The sequence below is a fragment of the Macrobrachium rosenbergii genome, chromosome 56 (assembly GCF_040412425.1).
Source record: "Macrobrachium rosenbergii isolate ZJJX-2024 chromosome 56, ASM4041242v1, whole genome shotgun sequence".
Lineage (NCBI taxonomy): Eukaryota > Metazoa > Arthropoda > Malacostraca > Decapoda > Palaemonidae > Macrobrachium > Macrobrachium rosenbergii.
Genome location: NC_089796.1, coordinates 6,860,001 through 6,882,896, shown reverse-complemented (window position 1 = coordinate 6,882,896; position 22,896 = coordinate 6,860,001). Strand labels below are relative to the sequence as shown.

General features: G+C 36.3%; 1 protein-coding gene across 3 annotated transcripts in view; it reads right to left on the bottom strand.

The window, feature by feature from the left end:
* The window catches only part of LOC136836285 (adenylate cyclase type 2-like), a 395,106-nt gene that overhangs the window by 47,673 nt on the left and 324,537 nt on the right, over positions 1–22,896 (bottom strand). For 2 of the 3 annotated variants that reach the window (XM_067100343.1, XM_067100346.1), the window contains exons 10-13: positions 18,070–18,197; positions 11,116–11,274; positions 9,742–9,874; positions 77–214 (exon numbers count right to left, since the gene is read on the bottom strand). In XM_067100343.1, the coding sequence (XP_066956444.1) occupies positions 77–214; positions 9,742–9,874; positions 11,116–11,274; positions 18,070–18,197 (558 nt within the window). The remainder of the gene's footprint in view (positions 1–76; positions 215–9,741; positions 9,875–11,115; positions 11,275–18,069; positions 18,198–22,896) is intronic. The other variant, XM_067100345.1, reaches the window with a different exon arrangement.

The window sequence follows — 22,896 nt, the reverse complement described above, 5'->3', positions numbered from 1 at the left end:
AGAAACAACAGCAAGTATTAGTCACAGCGAAAGTGAAAACGAACGTATGTCCAAAGTTGCTCAAAGCGGCACTTACGGCAACCCTGATGTTCTGCGCCATGTTTTCCTTGAGAACAGCGAAGGGTCGATTCGCACCCCAGTGGTCGCTGTATTTATTGAGGGCAGGACGAATTCGTCGCTTCTTCTCCCCTCCGCCCTGCTCGTTTTCATCCTGCTGCAGGAGATGAGAAGGATATCAGGTCATGAGAAAGGAAAACAATTGTACAAAATGAAAAATAAATATGAAATTGAAATTCCCAAGGGTTTTGCGGGGCATGACAGAGGAAGCATTATATGAAATGAAAACAAAAATAATGAAATATGAAATAGAGAATTCCAAATGATTTTGCAAGAGAGGAGAAGGATATCAGGTCATGAGAGAGGAAGCATTACACGAAATGAGAGAGAAAAAAATGAAATATGAAATGGAAAATTCCAACGGATTTTGTAATACGTGAGAGAGGATGCATTATGTCAACTATAAAATACTGAAATGTACAATGGTAATTCCAAAGGCTTTTTTAGTAAGAAAGTTAAGAGCGAATACTTTGACGAAAGGTAGTCGGCCAAAATTATCCGGATATCATTTGGAAAATATAAGAGAATCGACAAAAAAAAATTAAATAAATAAATGAGAAACAATATAGAAGAAATGACAATAATTATCATCATCATCAACGTATGCGTTTTTACGTAAACCTGTCTTTTTAAGGTATATGAAGTAAAGAACAAAATTATCATGATATAAGTTTTTATAATTAAAAAGTAAAAAAAAAAATACTTGAGCATGAAAGGACTGGGGAATATACGAAAATAATCGAATTAGTACGGAATAAGCTGCCAGATTATATAATAAAGGCAAATGTTAAGAAGATCACACATTAACAGGCGCGCGCTCACACACATTAAATTTTATACTGTATATATACTATAAACAGGGATATTTAAGATTTTACAAATAGGAGTTTTCTCTCCTTTCCAAAATGCCTCTTATTAAGGTAACACACACACATATATATATTATATATATATATATATATATATATATATATATATATATATATATATATATATATATAAAATAAATATATGTATATATCTACACTATATATACTGTATATATACTATAAACAGGGATATTTAAGATTTTACAAATAGAGTTTTTCTCCTTTCCAAAAATGACTCTTATTAAGGCATCACACACACACACACACACACACACACACACACACACACACACACACACACACACACATATATATATATATATATATATATATATATATATATATATATATATATATATATATATATATATATATATATATATATATATATATATATACGGACATGTAACGACAGCTTTACAGGACCAGTTTATCCACATCAGATTTCAGTATCCAAAAGGAAAAACTTATTTTACAAGAACAGCCTCCATCTAGCAATAAATAACAAAGTACTAATAACAACATCATCGCTTCTTCTATTATCTTGATCTTAAATGTGCGCCACAGGACATCATTCCAAACAATTATCAACAGAGTATTGTAAACATAAAGAAATAAATACAAATCAACGACACAATTCCCCTTTTTATTCCCTGCTAAATTTCCTTCAGGAGACATCGAAAAGATTTCCGTGCAACTAAATTCAAAAGTTCAATTAGGACTTCTTCGAGACTTCCTCCTCCTCCTCCTCCCCCCACTTTCTCCTCCTCCCTCGCCCCACTTCCTCCTCCTTCCTTGTCCCACTTCCTCCTCCTCTTTCCTCGCCCCAGGGTTCTGAGGCGGCAGGAGAATTCGAGACAGCATCATCCTGACCAAAGATCCTCTTTCCTCTTCTCTTCTCCCTTCCTCCCAAAGGACCCTCCACCCTCCTCCACCGCCCGTACTCCTTAACAGCACGATACAGGATTACTGGAATTAACGCGGATTGCCATTCCGAATACATTAATTTCCGGGATTACGTTAATTCCAAGGCTGGTGGCTGGATGGGCCATCAGAGTCTTTAGAAGGGCAAGTTGTTAATGTCGATTTGATTTTAGTTAATTTCCGTGCCAGTTTTACAATTGCCAAAACGGGATTTTTTTAAAATACTTTCTTCGACGATGAGGAATGGATTGGGATACAAAATTTAGGGCAAAGGCCAGGCCAGCATTGGGCCCTATGAGGTCATTCAGCACTGAAAGGGAAACTGAGAGTAAAAAGGCTTCAAAGGTGTAACAAGAGGAAAATCTCGCAGTTGCACTACGAAACAATTGTCAGGAGAGGTTGGAAAGTAAAATGGATGAAGAGAATATAAACGTAGGTATAGTAAACGAATGAAAGGGACTCTGCAAAGAACCTTAAGTAATGGTTACAGTGCACCGCGTGAGGTGCACTGACGGCATTAACCGGCCCGTCCCCTACCCGGACGGGACTTTGATAATGAGGAATATAAAGATACTGGTCGATGACACAAATAAATCTGGAAGGTAAATACGAAAAGCATCAGCTGAAGAGAGTAGCATCATCTAGAGTAAGCATCCTGCTTGCAAATGCAAGAGTTACACCCCATGGAACCTCTCGCGCCAACCCCCACAAATACCTGATGGGTAGATCGTTGAAAACAGCCCCTGTCAAGTTTAAAAATAAATATATACATTGATAAAGCAGAGAAAATACTGTTTCTTTAAACAGACCTTTGGCGTTTGGTGTGAGCATCAACGGTTTGCAATGAGGGCAAGAGTGTGGCTGCTTCAATATAAAAAATTATTTTTGTACTTCTTCACCAGTTGGTTTATGGCAAGCATTTGCAACGTTTCCAGTCAACGCTAACCAAACTTTAAACCTCCTCTAGGTCGGCATGCATTTAAATGGTTAGTTTCATTTAACTTTTGAACCGATGAACATCAATTTTTTTAATCGATCTGAAAAAGGGGAATGTATATTTAATAATGATAATATGAATAAATGTCCAAAGTTTTGAGTCCCCTTACAGTCGACGTTCATTTAAGTGGCTAGTTGCTTTTAACCTTTAAACCGGTGAAGATAATTTTTTTTTTTAATCCATCTGACGAGGGCGAGTGAATGTTTAAAACTGATAATAGGAATAAACACTAATACGAAGAGCATTTCCAAAGGCTGTCGCATTTTGCTTTATTTCATAACCTCTTGATAAAACTCTCAAAACGGAAGATCATTTTCTGATTCGTGGCCTCCTTCAGTTTAGGGTGAAAATAGCCAGTATATGTTACCAGAATTTTAATTAAATACGCATTACCAGTAGTAATAGTAGTAGCTTATAATTACCATTGTAAGCTACGACTTTTCTTTTAAACCTCAAAATGTCCCATCCAACAAAACATAACTAAGAGATAAGTTGTCCTTCCAACCCTACGATTAAAATGTTGCAACAACGGATATACTTTTATACTGAAAATCCATACCCATGAATCCTCTCTTCAATATCGATATTATTCCTCAGGTTCTTACCAACTGACAGTCAGGTTTCTCACGTAGTTTATGATGAAATTCAGAGCCTTCAATCTTTGTGTCGTTATTAAAGGGCATTAGATACCGAATTTGGAAGGGCCCCAGGTTTCGACGTGACCTTCAAACTTAACTACTGTAAAAAGTAGGAAACATTCTCGGAAGAGCATCTCGTATCTTTTTTGTGCTGTTTTGTTTAGTTTTGCGCTGGACTGTAATACCTTGGCTAGCCTTTCTTACATTAAAAATGACCTTTGTTGTATAATTGCATAATTTTTTTTGCTCTGACATACACACACACACAAACACGCGCATGCACACGCACACGGTGGGGGAATGTTTTTCTAGATCTGCAATAAAAGGAAACTGTGTCTAACTAACAGGGAAATATGAGTATCACAATATGTATCTCAGTGCAAGCCAAATTTACTAATATATATATATATATATATATATATATATATATATATATATATATATATATATATATATGAATGCCTTTACTGTAATACTACAGTATAATATGAAGATGAAAAAGGCCCATAAAACACTATTTGAAAGTTGCCTGAGATATATGGTTGCAACGTTCAAATAGTGTTTTATGGGCCTTTTCATCTTCATATATATATATATATATATATATATATATATATATATATATATATATATATATATACATATACATATACAATGAAATCTAATCACAGTGACGTGATACATCATATACAATATGTCGAAGGAGCCACAGTTATATTCTCGTGAATAAGAAGTTAAAATGTATTTGTGAAGACTCAGATATTGGTGGCCAAGCCGACAGATGGACGAAAGCTCTAAGTTTTCGTGATTCTTCACAAATCTATTTCAACTTTGTACGCAAGTACATCACTGTGGTTCCTTCGATGTACATTATGTATGTATATATATATATATATACTGTATATAAATAAATATATATATATACATAAATACATACATATATATATATATATATATGACTATTTATCACATCACCGTGATTCATATACAATCAGAAAGCTACAAACGTCCTTTAATATCCAATTCACTCTACCTCGGAAGTAATATATTTTCATATATGTTACCGAAGGGGAATTTTTAGGTGATAATAAGTCCACCGTCCCGTGGGATCGAACCAGCGACGGACGGGGGAATCAGGACTTACAGTGACACACTAACCAGTCGGCCACAAGAGAGGTATAAATGAATACCATCTCCCATCAGCCCACCCGTCGAACTCAGGTGTTTTGCGTTTGGAGACGATATCCACCCACCTCTGCCATGTTGGCCGTGTAGTGCGTTTGTCGCACGTAGCCATATTATGACTATTTATCACATCACCGTGATTCATATACAATCAGAAAGCTACAAACGTCCTTTAATATCCAATTCACTCTACCTCGGAAGTAATATATTTTCATATATGTTACCGAAGGGAATTTTAGGTGATAATAAGTCCACCGTCCCGTGGGATCGAACCAGCGACGGACGGGGAATCAGGACTTACAGTGACACACTAACCAGTCGGCCACAAGAGAGGTATAAATGAATACCATCTCCCATCAGCCCACCCGTCGAACTCAGGTGTTTTGCGTTTGGAGACGATATCCACCCACCTCTGCCATGTTGGCCGTGTAGTGCGTTTGTCGCACGTAGCCATATTATGACTATTTATCACATCACCGTGATTCATATACAATCAGAAAGCTACAAACGTCCTTTAATATCAATTCACTCTACCTCGGAAGTAATATATTTTCATATATGTTACCGAAGGGGAATTTTTAGGTGATAATAAGTCCACCGTCCCGTGGGATCGAACCAGCGACGGACGGGGGAATCAGGACTTACAGTGACACACTAACCAGTCGGCCACAAGAGAGGTATAAATGAATACCATCTCCCATCAGCCCACCCAGTCGAACTCAGGTGTTTTGCGTTTGAGACGATATCCACCCACCTCTGCCATGTTGGCCGTGTAGTGCGTTTGTCGCACGTAGCCATATTATGACTATTTATCACATCACCGTGATTCATATACAATCAGAAAGCTACAAACGTCCTTTAATATCCAATTCACTCTACCTCGGAAGTAATATATTTTCATATATGTTACCCGAAGGGAATTTTTAGGTGATAATAAGTCCACCGTCCGTGGGATCGAACCAGCGACGGACGGGGAATCAGGACTTACAGTGACACACTAACCAGTCGGCCACAAGAGAGTATAAATGAATACCATCTCCATCAGCCCACCCGTCGAACTCAGGTGTTTTATGCGTTTGGAGACGATATCCACCCACCTCTGCCATGTTGGCCGTGTAGTGCGTTTGTCGCACGTAGCCATATTATGACTATTTATCACATCACCGTGATTCATATACAATCAGAAAGCTACAAACGTCGCTTAATATCAATTCACTCTACCGGAAGTAATATATTTTCATATATGTTACCGAAGGGGAATTTTAGGTGATATGAATCACGGTGATGTGATAAATAGTCATAATATGGCTACGGGCGACAAACGCACTACACGGCCAACATGGCAGAGGTGGGTGGATATCGTCTCCAAACGCAAAACACCTGAGTTCGACGGGTGGGCTGATGGGAGATGGTATTCATTTATACCTCTCTTGTGGCCGACTGGTTAGTGTGTCACTGTAAGTCCTGATTCCCCGTCCGTCGCTGGTTCGATCCCACGGGACGGTGGACTTATTATCACCTAAAAATTCTTCGGTAACATATATGAAAATATATTACTTCCGAGGTAGAGTGAATTGGATATTAAAGGACGTTTGTAGCTTTCTGATTGTATATGAATCACGGTGATGTGATAAATAGTCATAATATGGCTACGCGACAAACGCACTACACGCCAACATGGCAGAGGTGGTGGATATCGCCTCCAAACGCAAAACACCTGAGTTCGACGGGTGGGCTGATGGGAGATGGTATTCATTTATACCTCTCTTGTGGCCGACTGGTTAGTGTGTCACTGTAAGTCCTGATTCCCGTCCGTCGCTGGTTCGATCCCACGGGACGGTGGACTTATTATCACCTAAAAATTCCCTTCGGTAACATATATGAAAATATATTACTTCCGGAGGTAGAGTGAATTGGATATTAAAGGACGTTTGTAGCTTTCTGATTGTATATGAATCACGGTGATGTGATAAATAGTCATAATATGGCTACGCATGACAAACGCACTACACGCCAACATGGCAGAGGTGGGTGGATATCGTCTCCAAACGCAAAACACCTGAGTTCGACGGGTGGGCTGATGGGAGATGGTATTCATTTATACCTCTCTTGTGGCCGACTGGTTAGTGTGTCACTGTAAAAGTCCTGATTCCCCGTCCGTCGCTGGTTCGATCCCACGGACGGTGGACTTATTATCACCTAAAATTCCCCTTCGGTAACATATATGAAAATATATTACTTCCGAGGTAGAGTGAATTGATATTAAAGGACGTTTGTAGCTTTCTGATTATATATATATATATATATATATATATATATATATATATATATATATATATATATATATATATATATATATATATATAATGTCTGTGTGTGTGTGTGTGTTTATGTATTGCATCTCTCAGCACCATAATAGCGAAAGACTGTGTGCTTCGCTATGACGTCACTAGCCGAACAAGTTCCCGAAACTGAGCTCTTTCGCAAGAGCGGTTCTTCCACGTTAAATACCTACAAAGAGGGCAGCAATAAACTGTGCGGTGGGGTGTGTGGAGAAGGGGGTGCGGTGGAGGGGGTGTAGACCTAAAAGTCACTTTCAATCTTCAACCAGATTTCGTCGGATGGAACCAAAATCAAGTGGGGTAATCAACTTTTTTTTTTTTTTTTAATCTAGATTGAAACCGGTCTAAGAGGCGGTTGAAACTTACTTCCGGATTAGGGCGCAAGCAATAATGACCGGCAATATTGCTCGAAGAGCCGATGGAGTGAATGGGTACACAGTTATAGATTATATGTATATATATAAATGTAAATACAAGTTATGTATAATTATATACATATTCGTATATATATACATATACACAATTAATATATATATATATATATATATATATATATATATATATATATATATAAAAATTTGTGTGTATGTATATATATGAATATACATACATACATACATACATACATACATATATATATATATATATATATATATATATATATATATATATATATATATATATATATATATATATATATATATATATATATATATATATGGACATGGGAAGCGTTGCTGTCAACCAACATAGAATAAAGAGCTGAAGGAGACATCATGAACTATTTGTCCGTTTATTATACAAGCTGACGTTTCGAGGACGTAGCCTCATTTTCAAAGCTGAAAAATACAATTATAATATATAAAAATGTTACAAAGACTCAGAATTAAGAAATTTACAAGTTAAAAAAAAAAAAATATTTAACAAACAGTATGAAGCCTAAGAAACAGGCCGCTACCTTTCAGGAGGGGAACCAAGGACTGAATGACATCCAACAAAAACAAATACATGGACACACTCACGACAGGTACAGTATTGTAGAGGTAGTTTGGCTGTTTAAAGTAAGAACAAACTTCTTAACGCATAATGGTTCAGCTGTTGCTAACTGATGAGGTGAGGTGGCTCTGGAGAGAATTTCAAAATGTTTATATTCGATATCTTGTTTATATACATTTTTGGGTATGATTCTACACATCAGAAAATTCTGGATTAGTTAACCTGGTACCTGTTCTATAACTAACTCCCCGATGGCAATCAATTCTCACTTTTAATAGGCGACGAGAAGCCCCACATGTTTCCCCACCTTTCTTTGGGGTAAGTATATAAGTAAATGGCATTGGAAGTCATCAGGGAGCTTAGTTTGCCATTGCAATTTTCAGCTTTGAAAATGAGGCTGTGTCGTCGTCGAAACGTCAGCTTGTATAATAAACGGGCAAGTAGTTCATGACATCTTCTTCAATATACAGTATATATATATATATATATATATATATATATATATATATATATATATATATATATATATATATATATATATATATATATCACACATTACCACAGGTGAAAAATAAGAAACGGGGTGTAGGTCCTGACCCGTTTCTTATTTTTCACCTGTGGTAATGTGTGATAAATGAATCACGTACAAAAGTGATAATAATCATATATATATATATATATATACATATATATATGTGTGTATGTGTGTATACATGTATATATACAGAGAGAATATATATATATATATAAACAAAACAGTTGCATATTTATTGAAAGAAACGTTTCGTGTTACTTAAACACATCATCAGTCTGTAAAATTGAAAATACACATTAATTCTCTAATTCAAAATAAAAGCTAAATTAAAAACGGCAGTTACTTTCTTTAAAATGACAAAATACATAAAAAAGTAAAAAGAAAGCAATTTTTTTTCTAAGTCTACCTGATCAAAAGAAGGGGAAAGACGAAGTGAGACCACAAGCTCACGCATGCCCAGAGAAAGAACACTTAGGCCAAGTGCAGACGAGAAGAAGACACGTTGGAGTTTAGAAGAGGTGCATGACGTTTAATAAACAAATGAATTAATGTGTATTTTTTCAATTTTACAGACTGATGATGTGTAATATATATATATATATATATATATATATATATATATATATATATATATATATATATATATATATATATATATATATATATGTTACAGTCAACATGCATAATCAGTCATTACAGTAATGACTGAAATTTCAGTCATCATGCGTAATGCACTTAGGGGACATTTGATCCCCAGGAGCTAGTACTAAACACGGCGAAACAGTGAGTCACCTACACTGTTTCGCCGGGTTTAGTACTAGTCCCTGGGGTCAAATGTATTTCACCGTGTTTAGTACTAGCTCCTGGGGGATCAAATGTCCCTAAGTGCATTACGCGTGATGACTGAAATTCAGTCATTGACTGATTAATGACTTGACCCGGCTGTTGACTGTAAAAGAAGAATATAAAGAGAGAGAGAGAGAGAGAGAGAGAGAATCACAAAATCATTCAATTCAAACACCACTTACGAAGCAAAATCCATAAAAAGAAAAAACGCATCACCTACAAACATACCCAAGACCATTTACTGTTCATTAACCTCCACCATCAATTCTTCCCAGAATGAGATTCTCCTCACCTTGGGGGCAACGATGAGAAAGGTCTCGACTTTGTGGTCTGCCAGGTACTGGTCTCGCAGATGGCCTTCACCTGGTTCCACGTGGAAGCGGTCGTCCAGCTGGTTCAGCGTGGCGCGGGTCACATGGACCCGGCTGAGAGAAAAAAGAAATAGGATAAAAAATGAAAGCAGAGTTAAAGAAAAGTATAGTGTATATAAGAAATCAAACTACAGTAAACAATATAAAAAACAATAGAGAAAAATAAAAGTAAGTAGTATAAAAAGTAAAAGTAAACAGTATAAAAAATAAAAGTAGACTAAAATAAAAGTAAAGTACTGTATAAAAATAAAAGTAAACTAAATAGTTTAAAAAATAAAAGTAGAGTAAAATAAAAGGAAAGTAAATAGTATAAAAATAAAAGGAAAGTAAATATTACCAAAAATAACAGTAGATTAAAATAAAAGTAAACAGTATAAAAAATAAAGTAAATAGTATAAAATATAAAAGTAAAGTGAATAGTATAAAAAATAAAAGTAAAGTCAACAGTACAAAATATAAAAGTATATGGTTGCCTCTCTATTTTTCATTCAGCCTAAATTCTTCACTTTGGGTCAGGGGTTAAGGGATGGCATTTAGTCTGTAGGTCTCATACGACTTACTAAAAAAATTCCTTTTTGCTATATAAATGAATGGCTAATTTAACTTTATTCTAATTTTTGTTTAATGGAAACGACGCAATGAACTGTGAACTGACGATTTGTTAAATATTTCCTTGGAACCAAATAAGATATAGGTTGTGTGTATACAGTAATAATAATAATAATAATAATAATAATAATAATAATAATAATAATAATAAGGATGAAATAGACCCTCTCTTAAACAAGTCCTGTTAAGTAGGATGGCAGCATAATTTAATTCCATTTTATATTGAGTGTTTTAATTCTTCCTTACAATTATTAGCCGATTATTGTCCAATATTGATGTGGAAGAGAAATGATTTATAAGGAAAACTGAGAAGACTCAATATAGAATTAACTCAAATTATGCTGCCATCCTAAATAATAATAATAATAATAATAATAATAATAATAATAATAATAATAATAATAATAATAATAATAATAATAAAGATTCAGAAGACTCAATATAGAATTTCTGTGACTCAGATTATGCAGCCATCCTTAATAATAATAATAATAATAATAATAATAATAATAATAATAATTATAATAATAACAACTATCACTATTATTCATATTCCTATCAATAAGCAAAAAAAAAAACACAATACAATATTTACAAAATATGAAAAAAAGGACAAACACATCAATAAAATAAATTCCAAGAACACCACATCATCCTCAGTCCCCCCACCCCCACTCCTGACCTACCCAGGGACTCCGCCCGATTCCATGTGGTTCGCCAAGGTGACGTCATCCGACCAAACATCGTACTGCCACTTTCGTTGCCCGAGAATTCCGCAGAGGACGTTGCCCGTGTGAATTCCGATGCGCATGTCCACGTTGTATCCCACGGCCTCTCTCACCTTCCTGCAGAAGGGGACGAAGGGGGAGGAACTCATTAATTATACAGAAAAAATATATATATATATGCATAAATATGTACCTCTCAACTCCTCGATTTTCTCAAGCCTAGCTTGGGTACCGCAGACCCCAGGCTCTTTGCCACGCAAGGGCTCGAATCCCACCATGGTATGATGTTTCTTCGTTTATGCCCATCCGGATTCAAGGCTTGCAGTGGTAAGTGTATTCGAAATAGGTGAGGAAATCGAGAAGTTCAGCGGGCATGTTTTGGTGCGAATGCAACAGTAAAAAATATAAATGCCTTTATCTTCAAGGATCTACTAGAGATTCAGAGCCTTTGTCCTGGTGTTTTTCCGGAATAATTTTTTTCTGTGCATTTGACAAAGACATTACTTAGCCATGGTATAGTTTACACCATACCTAATTTTCGGCAGCATTCTTTATTACTTATATTAGAAATAAGTATATTCATAAGAGTAAAATAAAACAGCCGAAGCCAGTGGCGGAACACTCTAATGAATGGGTTCAAAGTTATACGTGACGTAAACATATGACGTCCCGACTCCTCCCACAAGGTGATGACGACAAACAGCTGTCTCTGAAATTCTGAATGAACATTCGTACCTTGTCAAAAAGTTAAGTATATCTTAGTTTAACCAGACCACTGAGCTGATTAACAGCTCTCCTAGGGCTGGCCCGAAGGATTAGATTTTACGTGGCTAAGAACCAATTGGTTACCTAGCAACGAGACCTACAGTTTATTGTGGAATCCGAACCACATTATAGCGAGAAATGGCGGCCATGATAAGTCATTGTCCCCGTGGTTGCAGGACAGTTTTTGTGATTCGACTTGCACAATCGTTTAGAAGTGAGGAGGCCCGTGGCAAACCCTACTTAAGCTTGAACAGGTAAATGAATAATAGGGCCCTTTTTTGGGTAAGGAGTACACCCGGACATCCAAGGCTACCAAGTTTTCGTCTTTTGTTGACTTCCATAAGGTGCAGAAAGATAATTATATATGCTCTATAAAGCAATAGTTGTTGGTTTCTTAGTAAAATATAACTTGCGGAACAACATTAAAACTTGCTTTGCCAAAAAAAAAAAAAGTCATGGGTTATAGTACATCAATGAATGACCTCATAGGTCCCAGTGCTTGGGGCTTAGCCCGAAACGCCATAATCCACCCACTGATTATAATGTCAAGTTTCCTCATATGTAATTACGTTAAATAAAGGATCCATGTAGGGGCATGTCATTTCATATGATGGCTCCTGTCCTCTTAGTGACAGAGCACAACAATGGCTGAATTGTAACATTATGATAAAGTTGTTTTCACATTCCACAGAATATTACCGGCATGGTAGCTCGATTGTTGGTAGGCTTTTAAATACCAAGACTGCTTGCACACTAAAAAGTATAAGTATACTCGGTCCTTCAATTTGCTCACTAGAATGATTCTTAACTGAAAGTGATGAATTGGCAGATCATCCAATTACGACCTACAATAAGCAACTGTTTGTCTCAAAGATTAGACGAAGTCATTCTGGACTCATAAAACCTGATAATAATAAGCGAATGAAAATATTAACAGTAATTAGCTGCTCGTACATTATGCAGAAAAAGTCAAGCAACCACTTATGTTTCCCCTTTTTCGGACACTAAGAGTACAATAAAGTGAATCCACCCAATTGCAAAGGTATAGTAACAAGCATTATCATCTTTCGAACGAAAAATAGCCTATAGAAGATGGGTTAATCGACCTCATGGCATAAATCCTATATACTACTACTACTACTACTACTACTACCAAGTGTAAACATGGAGTATTGGTTGTATTTCATTGTTGCCAGAAGTTGAGATTTTTTCACGAATAGCCAATTATCCATCGAGAGGCAAGTTAATGACATCATAAGTTATGTCATTATATCTTCGACAGACATTCCTCTGAGTTTGCTGGCGATGTCTACAAGAAGTCGGTGTTACTCTTATAATTACCAGAATCATGCAACTTTCGTAATACAGAATACAGTAAAAAATTAGGTAGGGATGTAAGATACCCTGTGACAGTGTCATCTCTGTCAGGTACGTTGATAAAATTTTATTCCGGAAAAATACCGGGACACCGGCTGCGAATCTCATGGTAAATGACTGTTTTCAAAAATATAAATGATTCTGTCTTCAAATACATAAATGACTATCTTCAAAGATATAAACGACTCTGTCTTCAGAGATATGATTGAATCTATCTTCAAAATTCATAAAAAGAAAACTCTTCCTTCAAAGATACACAGTTCAACTTTTTCCCTATCACTGACCACAAACCAGCAGGACCTTGGCATGTCTCATAAAATACCCAAGTGCGGTTATATCCAGATATTACAACGCAGCGTCAAGATGACAGGAAACTAGTTTTTGTCCTCGAACCAGAAATATGCAACTGATGCAGGTATCTTTGAAGTCTGGGCAACTTCAGTCGGTTTTCAGTAACTGCTGACCTTCCAGACAGAGAGATATTTCCTGGCTGAAGCTCAATTTTAGAGTTCTTATAAAGAGTTTCCTCTAGGAAAGCGAAGATAAGGTCTATTATTTTTTTTCTTGGGTTATTTTAATGATTTTTAAATTTCCACCAGTACCTATATGATATACCAAAGAAACTATTGTCTAATTTGCTACCATTACTCTAGCTTTCTCTTTGTATCTAATTATTTATTTGCTTATTACCATCAAAAAGCTTACGTATCACTGTCAGCCAATGCACCATAACCAGCCGATTAATCAGTCAGTGACGTGTGCAAGAATGTTTACCACGCAAATACCTTTGAACGTTCCTGAACGCTTTGTAATGGTATAAAATCGTCACTGATTTTCTTCACTTGAAGATCAAGTTCACTCAACTTCATCAAGTGAAAATGAATGGAGACACAGAGTAACTAACCGTAGAGCATGGTACAAACGGCAACAGGTCCAGATAAAATGCGAAAGGCAGTGAGGTGAGAGTAAGTGTAGAAAGTTACAGAAAGAGGTAAAAGCTAAACGCTTACTTGCAAAGGATTATGACACAGCAGAAGAGGAAGTTGTAGTCGAGAGCAAAAGGAAAGCTTTTCAGTTGCCTTAACCTCATGATATATAGTAAAAATTGTCAATCTGTCCTGAAACTTCAGTTCTCTGATATCTTAAAGTTCTTTACGTACAAGGAAAGAACAATGAAGAGGTACTCTTAATTTTCCTTATATAAAAAATTATTGATAAACTATAAATAGTAGCTCTCTCTCTCTCTCTCTCTCTCTCTCTCTCTCTCTCTCTCTCTCTCTCTCTATATATATATATATATATATATATATATATATATATATATATATATATATATATATATACATATGTATATATGTATATATATGCATATATTTTATATATATATATATATATATATATATATATATATATATATATATATATATATATATATATATATATATATATATAAAACTTCGACTATCAAAATAATCAGAACGAGGAAGATAAAACAAATAAAAAAAAATATAGTACCAAAATTGTATCACTATAAACGAAGGAACCATTTCCTCCCACAGCCATTTCTTACACATCAATAAAAACATGACATGCCAAGAACTCTGAGTCATTCGTTATCAAAACATCACACTTCACAGGGAAGCCCCGACCAGGTTTCGCTGTTAGGGAAATGTTGCGCACAATTACACCACCCGATACCTTATGCGCTTCGCTTCGTAAAGTTTTAAGAGAGAGAGAGAGAGAGAGAGAGAGAGAGAGAGAGAGAGAGAGAGTCAGTCGGCTTGACAACAACCCGACGTGTTGGTTGCAGGGCCGTCAAAAGTAGATGATGCCCTGAAGAGTCGCGCGATGGAAAGATCTTAATTAATAACGAGATCTAGGCGAACAGGTGATTTTTTTTGCCACGGGAAATTAATTACGTGACTCGAACGTTTGCGCAAAAAGCTCGTGTGAGTATACAAACGGTGGGTGGAAGGTAGCTCACATTCCGCCTAGATTCCTACAGGGTAGGTATCTCATGGTAAAAAAAACAAATAAAGTGGAAGAAATTAATAGGTAAGTTCGTGTGTCTGAAGCTTGTAGGATTAGGCACTGAATGAGAGATAAAACTAAGTTGGAGTGCCTTCAGGGAATGAAAGCCATCAATCAAATGAAGAAGTTGAAAAAAAAACTCTGCCTAGTGTAATGGCGTGCCATACTTTGCGGCCTGGGGTGAAGACTAACGGCGAATGGGTAATTAAACAGATGCATCAAACAGGGAGAGATTCTGGTATTTAAATATAAGAGATAGAAAGTTAGAACAATGCCTAGACAAGTAAGGGGGAGGGGCACAAATACCTGTACCCCTCTGGTTTCAAATATCTGAGTTCACGACGGCAAGGGCTATCAGGTCTCACTGTAGTCCCATTTAGTTTCAGAATAAGCGGCATTCTTTAAATTTAAACTTGTTTTTATAATGAATTCAAGATACCTGATGCCTGAAATAATCGCATTAGAACTGAAAGACACGGAAAAGCAAAACGTTCAAACATGAAAGTATTTATAGCGCGCCCCTCAGGTGACCCAGTAGCACACGGCAGGCTACATATTCCCACATTTATTTTGAGAACCTGTACTTTTTCGGATTACGCGTTCCGGCGTCTACTTGCTTCTCATTACTGCCGAGATCTGGATTCCTCCTCCTACTTTCGTTTTCCTTAGTCCTTGAAATCTCCATTGCTTCAAGAAGCGGGTGCATTCCTTTCTAAGGGGCCAGTGTCCTAATTTCCTTATAGAATCCGTTCCTTCAAGAGGGGTTGAGTCTCTTTTCATTTCCTTCATCTTACTTTCCTTGCTTCCCTATTTAGAACCCACCACAATCGACTAACTGTCACGTATATATTTTAACGTAGGAAGTTGATGCTACACATCACACCAAGGAGTCTAGATCTATGTATGTATATAAATATTTATATATTTTATTTATATATATAATCTACTGGTCACTATGTAAATGCAATACGCACAATTCCCTTTAAACTTCTGGACGCCCGAATTGCTTCATATTCTTGCATTTGGATCTCCGGCTTCATAGAGACATGCGTATCCAAAGTGTGAATAATTCGAGAAGTCAAGAGGGCATTGTGGTTATATATATATATATATATATATATATATATATATATATATATATATATATATATATATATATATATATATATATATACATATACATATATATGTATGTGTGTGTGTGCGTGTGTGTTTAAATGTATTGATGTACAATTTCGTAACCTCTGCCAGTAAGCTAATCGGCATTACATCGATTTATTCTTTTTTTTTTTACTTTTCTGACCGCTGTGTTCTTTAAGCGTCCCTGGGGAAATGCCAGAATAGGAGAAAACCAAAAAATAAAGACAACGAAATTACCAAAGGCGAAAAATTCCCAGCAACATAACAGAATAAACTCTCCCTGCGAATTAAAAGGATCTACAAATATTAAGATTCTTTTATCTGTTATTCTAACAAAGGGTTATCTAACCTTTACAACCGTGTAAATAAATGAGGAAAAAATGACAAAATTGGTGCGATCGAATAAAGATGAGATTTGAGAGACAAGGAGGCCTGAGGTCCCAGAACAAGTTCTCTGGGATAACAGTCTCCATCTTGCTTGCTGCAGCAAAAATATATTACAGTAATTGTACAAAGACATAAAAGCAACTTTTCATAACTTTGTACTGTAAATCCATTCTAACAGTTAATACATTTCAACATCTTAAAGTAACGTGTACATGTATTAAAAAAAAAAAAAACTTTCTTGATCTGAAACGGACTATATTAAATTAATAATAAGAGACAGGAGAAAGCGTTGGATATGTTATTAACGGCGAAGTAAAAAAAATAATTAACGAGAAAACAATTGATTCTAGGGGTAACCAATGGAAAAATAATTTCAGATAAAATAACCAAATATTTGTTAACATAGAATCGCAGAAAAACTTGATTACTACACGTCAGGAAGTGCCCACCACTAAGATCTTCATAACACCACTGAATGTGGTCAATACCTGAATGGGTGACCAACAATCGTTCGGTGTCTGGTATGAGCGGCAATCAAACACAATAAGGTGCGAAAATTTACAGGAATTAGTGAGAGGCTCAAATCAAGCTTTTAATTGATCAGGCGTGGCCCTGTTTTCCTGTGCTCAGATTGATTTATAAGTGACCAAGAGATAGAACTATCATTGCAAATAGAACTCATGATTATAAAATAAAAATTTTATACTTTATTAATTTATTAAGGATAGAACTGATCTGTGTGAGAGAGAGAGAGAGAGAGAGAGAGAGAGAGAGAGAGAGAGAGAGAGAGAGAGAGAGAGAGAGAGAGAAACTATATACAAATGGAAATACAAAACGCTTTATACACCCGTGTATGAGAGACTAATGTGCATTATATATCTACATATATATACACACATATACAGTATATATATATATATATATATATATATATATATATATATATATATATATATATATATATATATATATATATATATATATATATATTATAAGCAATACCACAGGAAAATGACAGGTAGAAGTTCAGTAGCAAGCGCTTTCACGTGTTGTTTATTCAAGCATCGTCGGGGCATTGAACTTCCGCCTGTCAATTTCCTGTGGTATATACTGATATCACATGCATCCACTGTGATTTTTTAAAGCATATATATATACAGAGAGAGAGAGAGAGAGAGAGAGAGAGAGAGAGAGAGAGAGAGAGAGACTCACCTGATAGCCTCGATCATCTCGAGACCCATCTTGACACAGTTGACTGCATGAGTCGGCCGGGAGACGGGAAGTCCGGACACGCAGTAATAACAGTCTCCTAGGATCTTGATCCTCAGGCAGTGGTTATCCTATACGATGGAGGGGGGGGAAGAGGGAATTAATAACACGAAGAAGAGAATAACTTAAAATTAAACGATTACTTCTTCTTTAAGTAGCAAAGTTGACAGACGGTTCGTTATGTATTCCTGAGGTATAAATATGTAGTGTATGCATGTATATACGTGTATATATGTACATATACATATACATATACAAAGACATGGATGTATATACGTTCACATATACACATGTATAAACAGGATTAAGAATGTACATACTTGTTTGTATGCACATGTTTATATGTGCACGCGAGCACAAAGACATATTTATACATTCACATATATAAGTTACACACGTGTAAACAGGGATAAGTATGTACATCCACGCATCTATATACGTGCATATATATGTGCGCACGAGTACAAAGACATACATATATACATTCACACAGACACATGTATAAACAGTTTAGCAGAAAGAGAATAATTTCTTGAACCATTTTCTTTCAGATTTCAAGTTTTTTTTCAGCCGCAAGTGGATATGCAAAAATATTAGGAAAATCGACGTTGAGTTGGTTTTTGTGACCATTGCATCATGAAGGACTGATGAAGGACTATTGAGACTCTCTCTCTCTCTCTCTCTCTCTCTCTCTCTCTCTCTCTCTCTATATATATATATATATATATATATATATATATATATATAAAATAATGTATACACAAATACATATATATATATATATATATATATATATATATATATATATATATATATATATATATATATATATATATATATATAGTTTTATATAATGTATGTCTATATATACAAAGTATAGAATAAATACATACATATACATACATTCATACATGTATATATACATTATATATACACATATGTATAATATAGAATACATGCATATACATACATACATACATACACACACACACACACACACACACATACACATATATATATATATATATATATATATATATATATATATATATATATATATATATATATATATATATATATATATATACACTCTATATGCACCATATCAATGCACATACCAGCAAGTGTATGTTCACGTCACAAACACACACACCAACACCGACAACTTCAACTAGAAAACTCGCTCCCTGCAAGAAAGCAGAACTCAAACATGGCAGCAAAATCGAACGTAACGAGAACCAAGGGGCCATTAAAACCATTGCAAAACCATTGCAACACCTGGAACCTTGCAAATCCGCCAGGGCACTTTATGCATTTTGCAATAGCCGTGAACTGAAGTCTCATATATCCCAGCTCGAGGCTCTTAATACCTTTTCATGAGGGTAAAAACACATGGAATCTGCGAGTGCTATTCTCTTGCATTGGTTGCTTCTGCATGCAATGGAAAGTCGACGATCGCTCTCTGGGTTCCTCGAGACTTCACAAGCATTCGAGATGAGGGGCAAGGTGTATTATTATTATTATTATTATTATTATTATTATTATTATTATTATTATTATTTCAGTAGATGAAACCTATTCACATGGAACAAGTACACCAAAGGGGCCACTGACTTGAAACTTAAGCTTCCAAAGAATGTTGGTTCAACCTGCCATCGCAGTCCCCACACTGCAGCAGTAACTGATCATGATACAGAGCCCTTAATTTTTCATAGCCCTGGGGGAGACGCGAACCCGCGAAAGCTGAGTGGCATACAGCGACACGCCAACATCCAGCGGACCAGCTGGTTTATGTAAATCTTAAACATACATCGTTACAACAAATGTAGTATCTTTTTCCCAGGTCCATTTCTAAGCCTGCTTACTTAAGGTTTATTGCACCATGGATGCAAATCTTGCGGTGGTCCTTGATAACTGAATGGAATGGAATATAAAATTTAGGCCAAATGCCATGCGCTGGGACCTACGAGGTCATTCAGCCCTAAAAGAGAAACTGAGAGTGAAAAGGTTTAAAAGGTGTTAGAGGAGGGAAGACCTGGAAGTTCCACCACGAAACAATTGTTAGAGAGGTTGGAAAGCAAGTCGGAAGGAAGACAATATGAATGGAATTACAGTACAAGAAATGAAAGGGCTGCAGCTAGGAGCCGACGGGACGCTGTAAAGAACCTAAACAGATGCCTACAGTGCACCACGTGAGGTACACTGACGGCACTACCCAACACGGCAATAATGTAAAATTATGTTTTATTCTGTTAACTGCATCCATGTAAACACACTTGTTTACGTGCAGACACAATGTATAATTTCTTCAAGGCAAAGCCGTTTACCCTAACACAGACAGACTGACTCCACAGTAAAACGGCCACTGTTTTATTTATATTCTAAATGCTGCAGTAAAACATCCACAACATCAGCCGCTTCATACCCGCCCACAGAAGGCTCATCAGCAGTGCGTCAAACCCTGCTATCCACACTGGCACTAACCTATCTCTCATGACCTCTAGCGCTTCCTTTTTAATACATCTTTCAAATCATTTATCCAACTATTTTTAGATCTACTTCTGCCCCTTTTCTCGAGATACTTTTGAACTGTCAACTCTTTTCCACCAACCTATCGTCCTCTAATCTTTCCACATGACCGAGCCATTTCAAGATTTACTGATCCAACTTTTTACGCATGATAATCTTTTTATGATAATCTTTTTACTACTTGTACGTATCTCTGCAATCGAGACCATGAGAAGCAACATGAGACAAGGAGTTTCAGTGAACTATGCCCTTTGTTCTGAAGCCTTTCAACTATGTAATGACCCTGTTCAGTCATCAGACACCATGAAAGCGAAATGAAGTCCCACAAAAAATGACAAGAAGCTGTCCACACTCCTAAACTCTTAAGAAGAAACGACTTTTTTTATCTTCAGCATCGCTGGTAGGGGTCAATAAATAGATGGGTGACGACCAGTGAATTCGAGGCGCCAGGTGTACAAAAGAATCTGTGACCAACTTAAACTTGCAAAAGATCTTGGGGCTCTGTTAATCTAAAAATGAACTTTCTATGCTGCGTCGGGCTTGATTAATACTTGGATGGGTGACCGCCCATGAACGCCAAATGACGACGGCACATAGCCTACTCTGACAATACTAGGTTCACAATGGAGACCGAAAATCCAACAGAGAGAGAGAGAGAGAGAGAGAGAGAGAGAGAGAGAGAGAGAGAGAGAGAGTAGAACGTCTTTCATGAATTTCAGCTATCTCTCACCTGTGAGAGAGAGAGAGAGAGAGAGAGAGAGAGAGAGAGAGAGAGAGAGAGAGAGAGAGAGAGAGAGTAGAACTTCTTTCATGAATTTCAGCTATCTCTCACCTGGAGAGAGAGAGAGAGAGAGAGAGAGAGAGAGAGAGAGAGAGAGAGAGAGAGAGAGAGAGAGAGAGAGAGAGAATATATATATTCAAGTTCTTTCATACCTAAAAAAAAAAAAAAAAAAAAAAAAAAACAAGGGGGGATAATCCACTTATCGACAGAACGCCGCCACATTTTCCGATTCTTTTAAGCACTCGACCTCCTCTCCCGGAACATAACGAACGCAAAGTCTCTACCTAAACTCGATCGGTTTCGCGAGATTTGCGGACTTAAGAAGAAGATCAGCCCGTGTGAATAAACGGGGAATCGAACACGGGATCACCTTGATACCGCGAACTTCTCACATAATAAAGGATTAACGATTTTCAAGCCGGGGTCGGGTTATCTGGTGTTCACACGCGCGCACACTGCGCAGGCGCGCTCTCAGGCCTCGTTGTGACCCGCTGGCGTTAGCACTCGTGAAAATGTGCTGACACTGGTTTTTGAAGTTATTAGAATATTTAAGCACTACAACCGGACAATGCATACACATCTACGTATACATTACACAGTATGTGTAAATGGATACTGTTAAGAATACCGGTTCATAGAGTACATATAAATAATACATACACATACACACACAAACCCCCATGTATATATATATATATATATATATATATATATATATATATATATATATATATATATATATATATATATATATATATATATATCCTATTACTATTACAGGAACAGCAGCAATAAATTGAGATTTATGAATTTGACGGTCACCTATAGTAACCTGGGCCTAGATCACCTCAGGATTTCCGATACGGGGAAAACAGAGGCAGGATTGATTACTAAAGGCACAAAATCTTCCATAAAATTCTTCCTGTTCCGCCTGGCTGAAGTAGAAGTTGTGATATTCAAGGTGTGCACATACTCGTTGTAATAAGAAAATAAATGAAAGGATAAACGTACTGTACAATAACACTAAAATGATTGACCACACTAAACTAAGGGACTCCTGTATATCATCTACTTCTGTGTTCCCTGATCATTATAACATTTCTCTCTACTGCTTCCTTCCTTCGGGTCTGGGCTAAAAGAGGGCTCCATGTTGCCTATCAAAACCGCCATCGCTCTTTAAAAAAAAAAATAAATAAATAAATAAATAAATAAAAATAAAAATAAAAAAAGAGAGAGAGAGAGAGAGAGAGAGAGAGAGAGAGAGAGAAGAATTCTTCCAAAGATCAGAGAGAGAGAGAGAGAGAGAGAGAGAGAGAGAGAGAGAGAGAGAGAGAGAGAGAGAAGAATTTCTTCCACGAACTTCAGCCATCTCTCACCTAGAGAGAGAGAGAGAGAGAGAGAGAGAGAGAGAGAGAGAGAGAGAGAGAGAGAGAGATTTTTTCATGAACTTCTGCTATCTC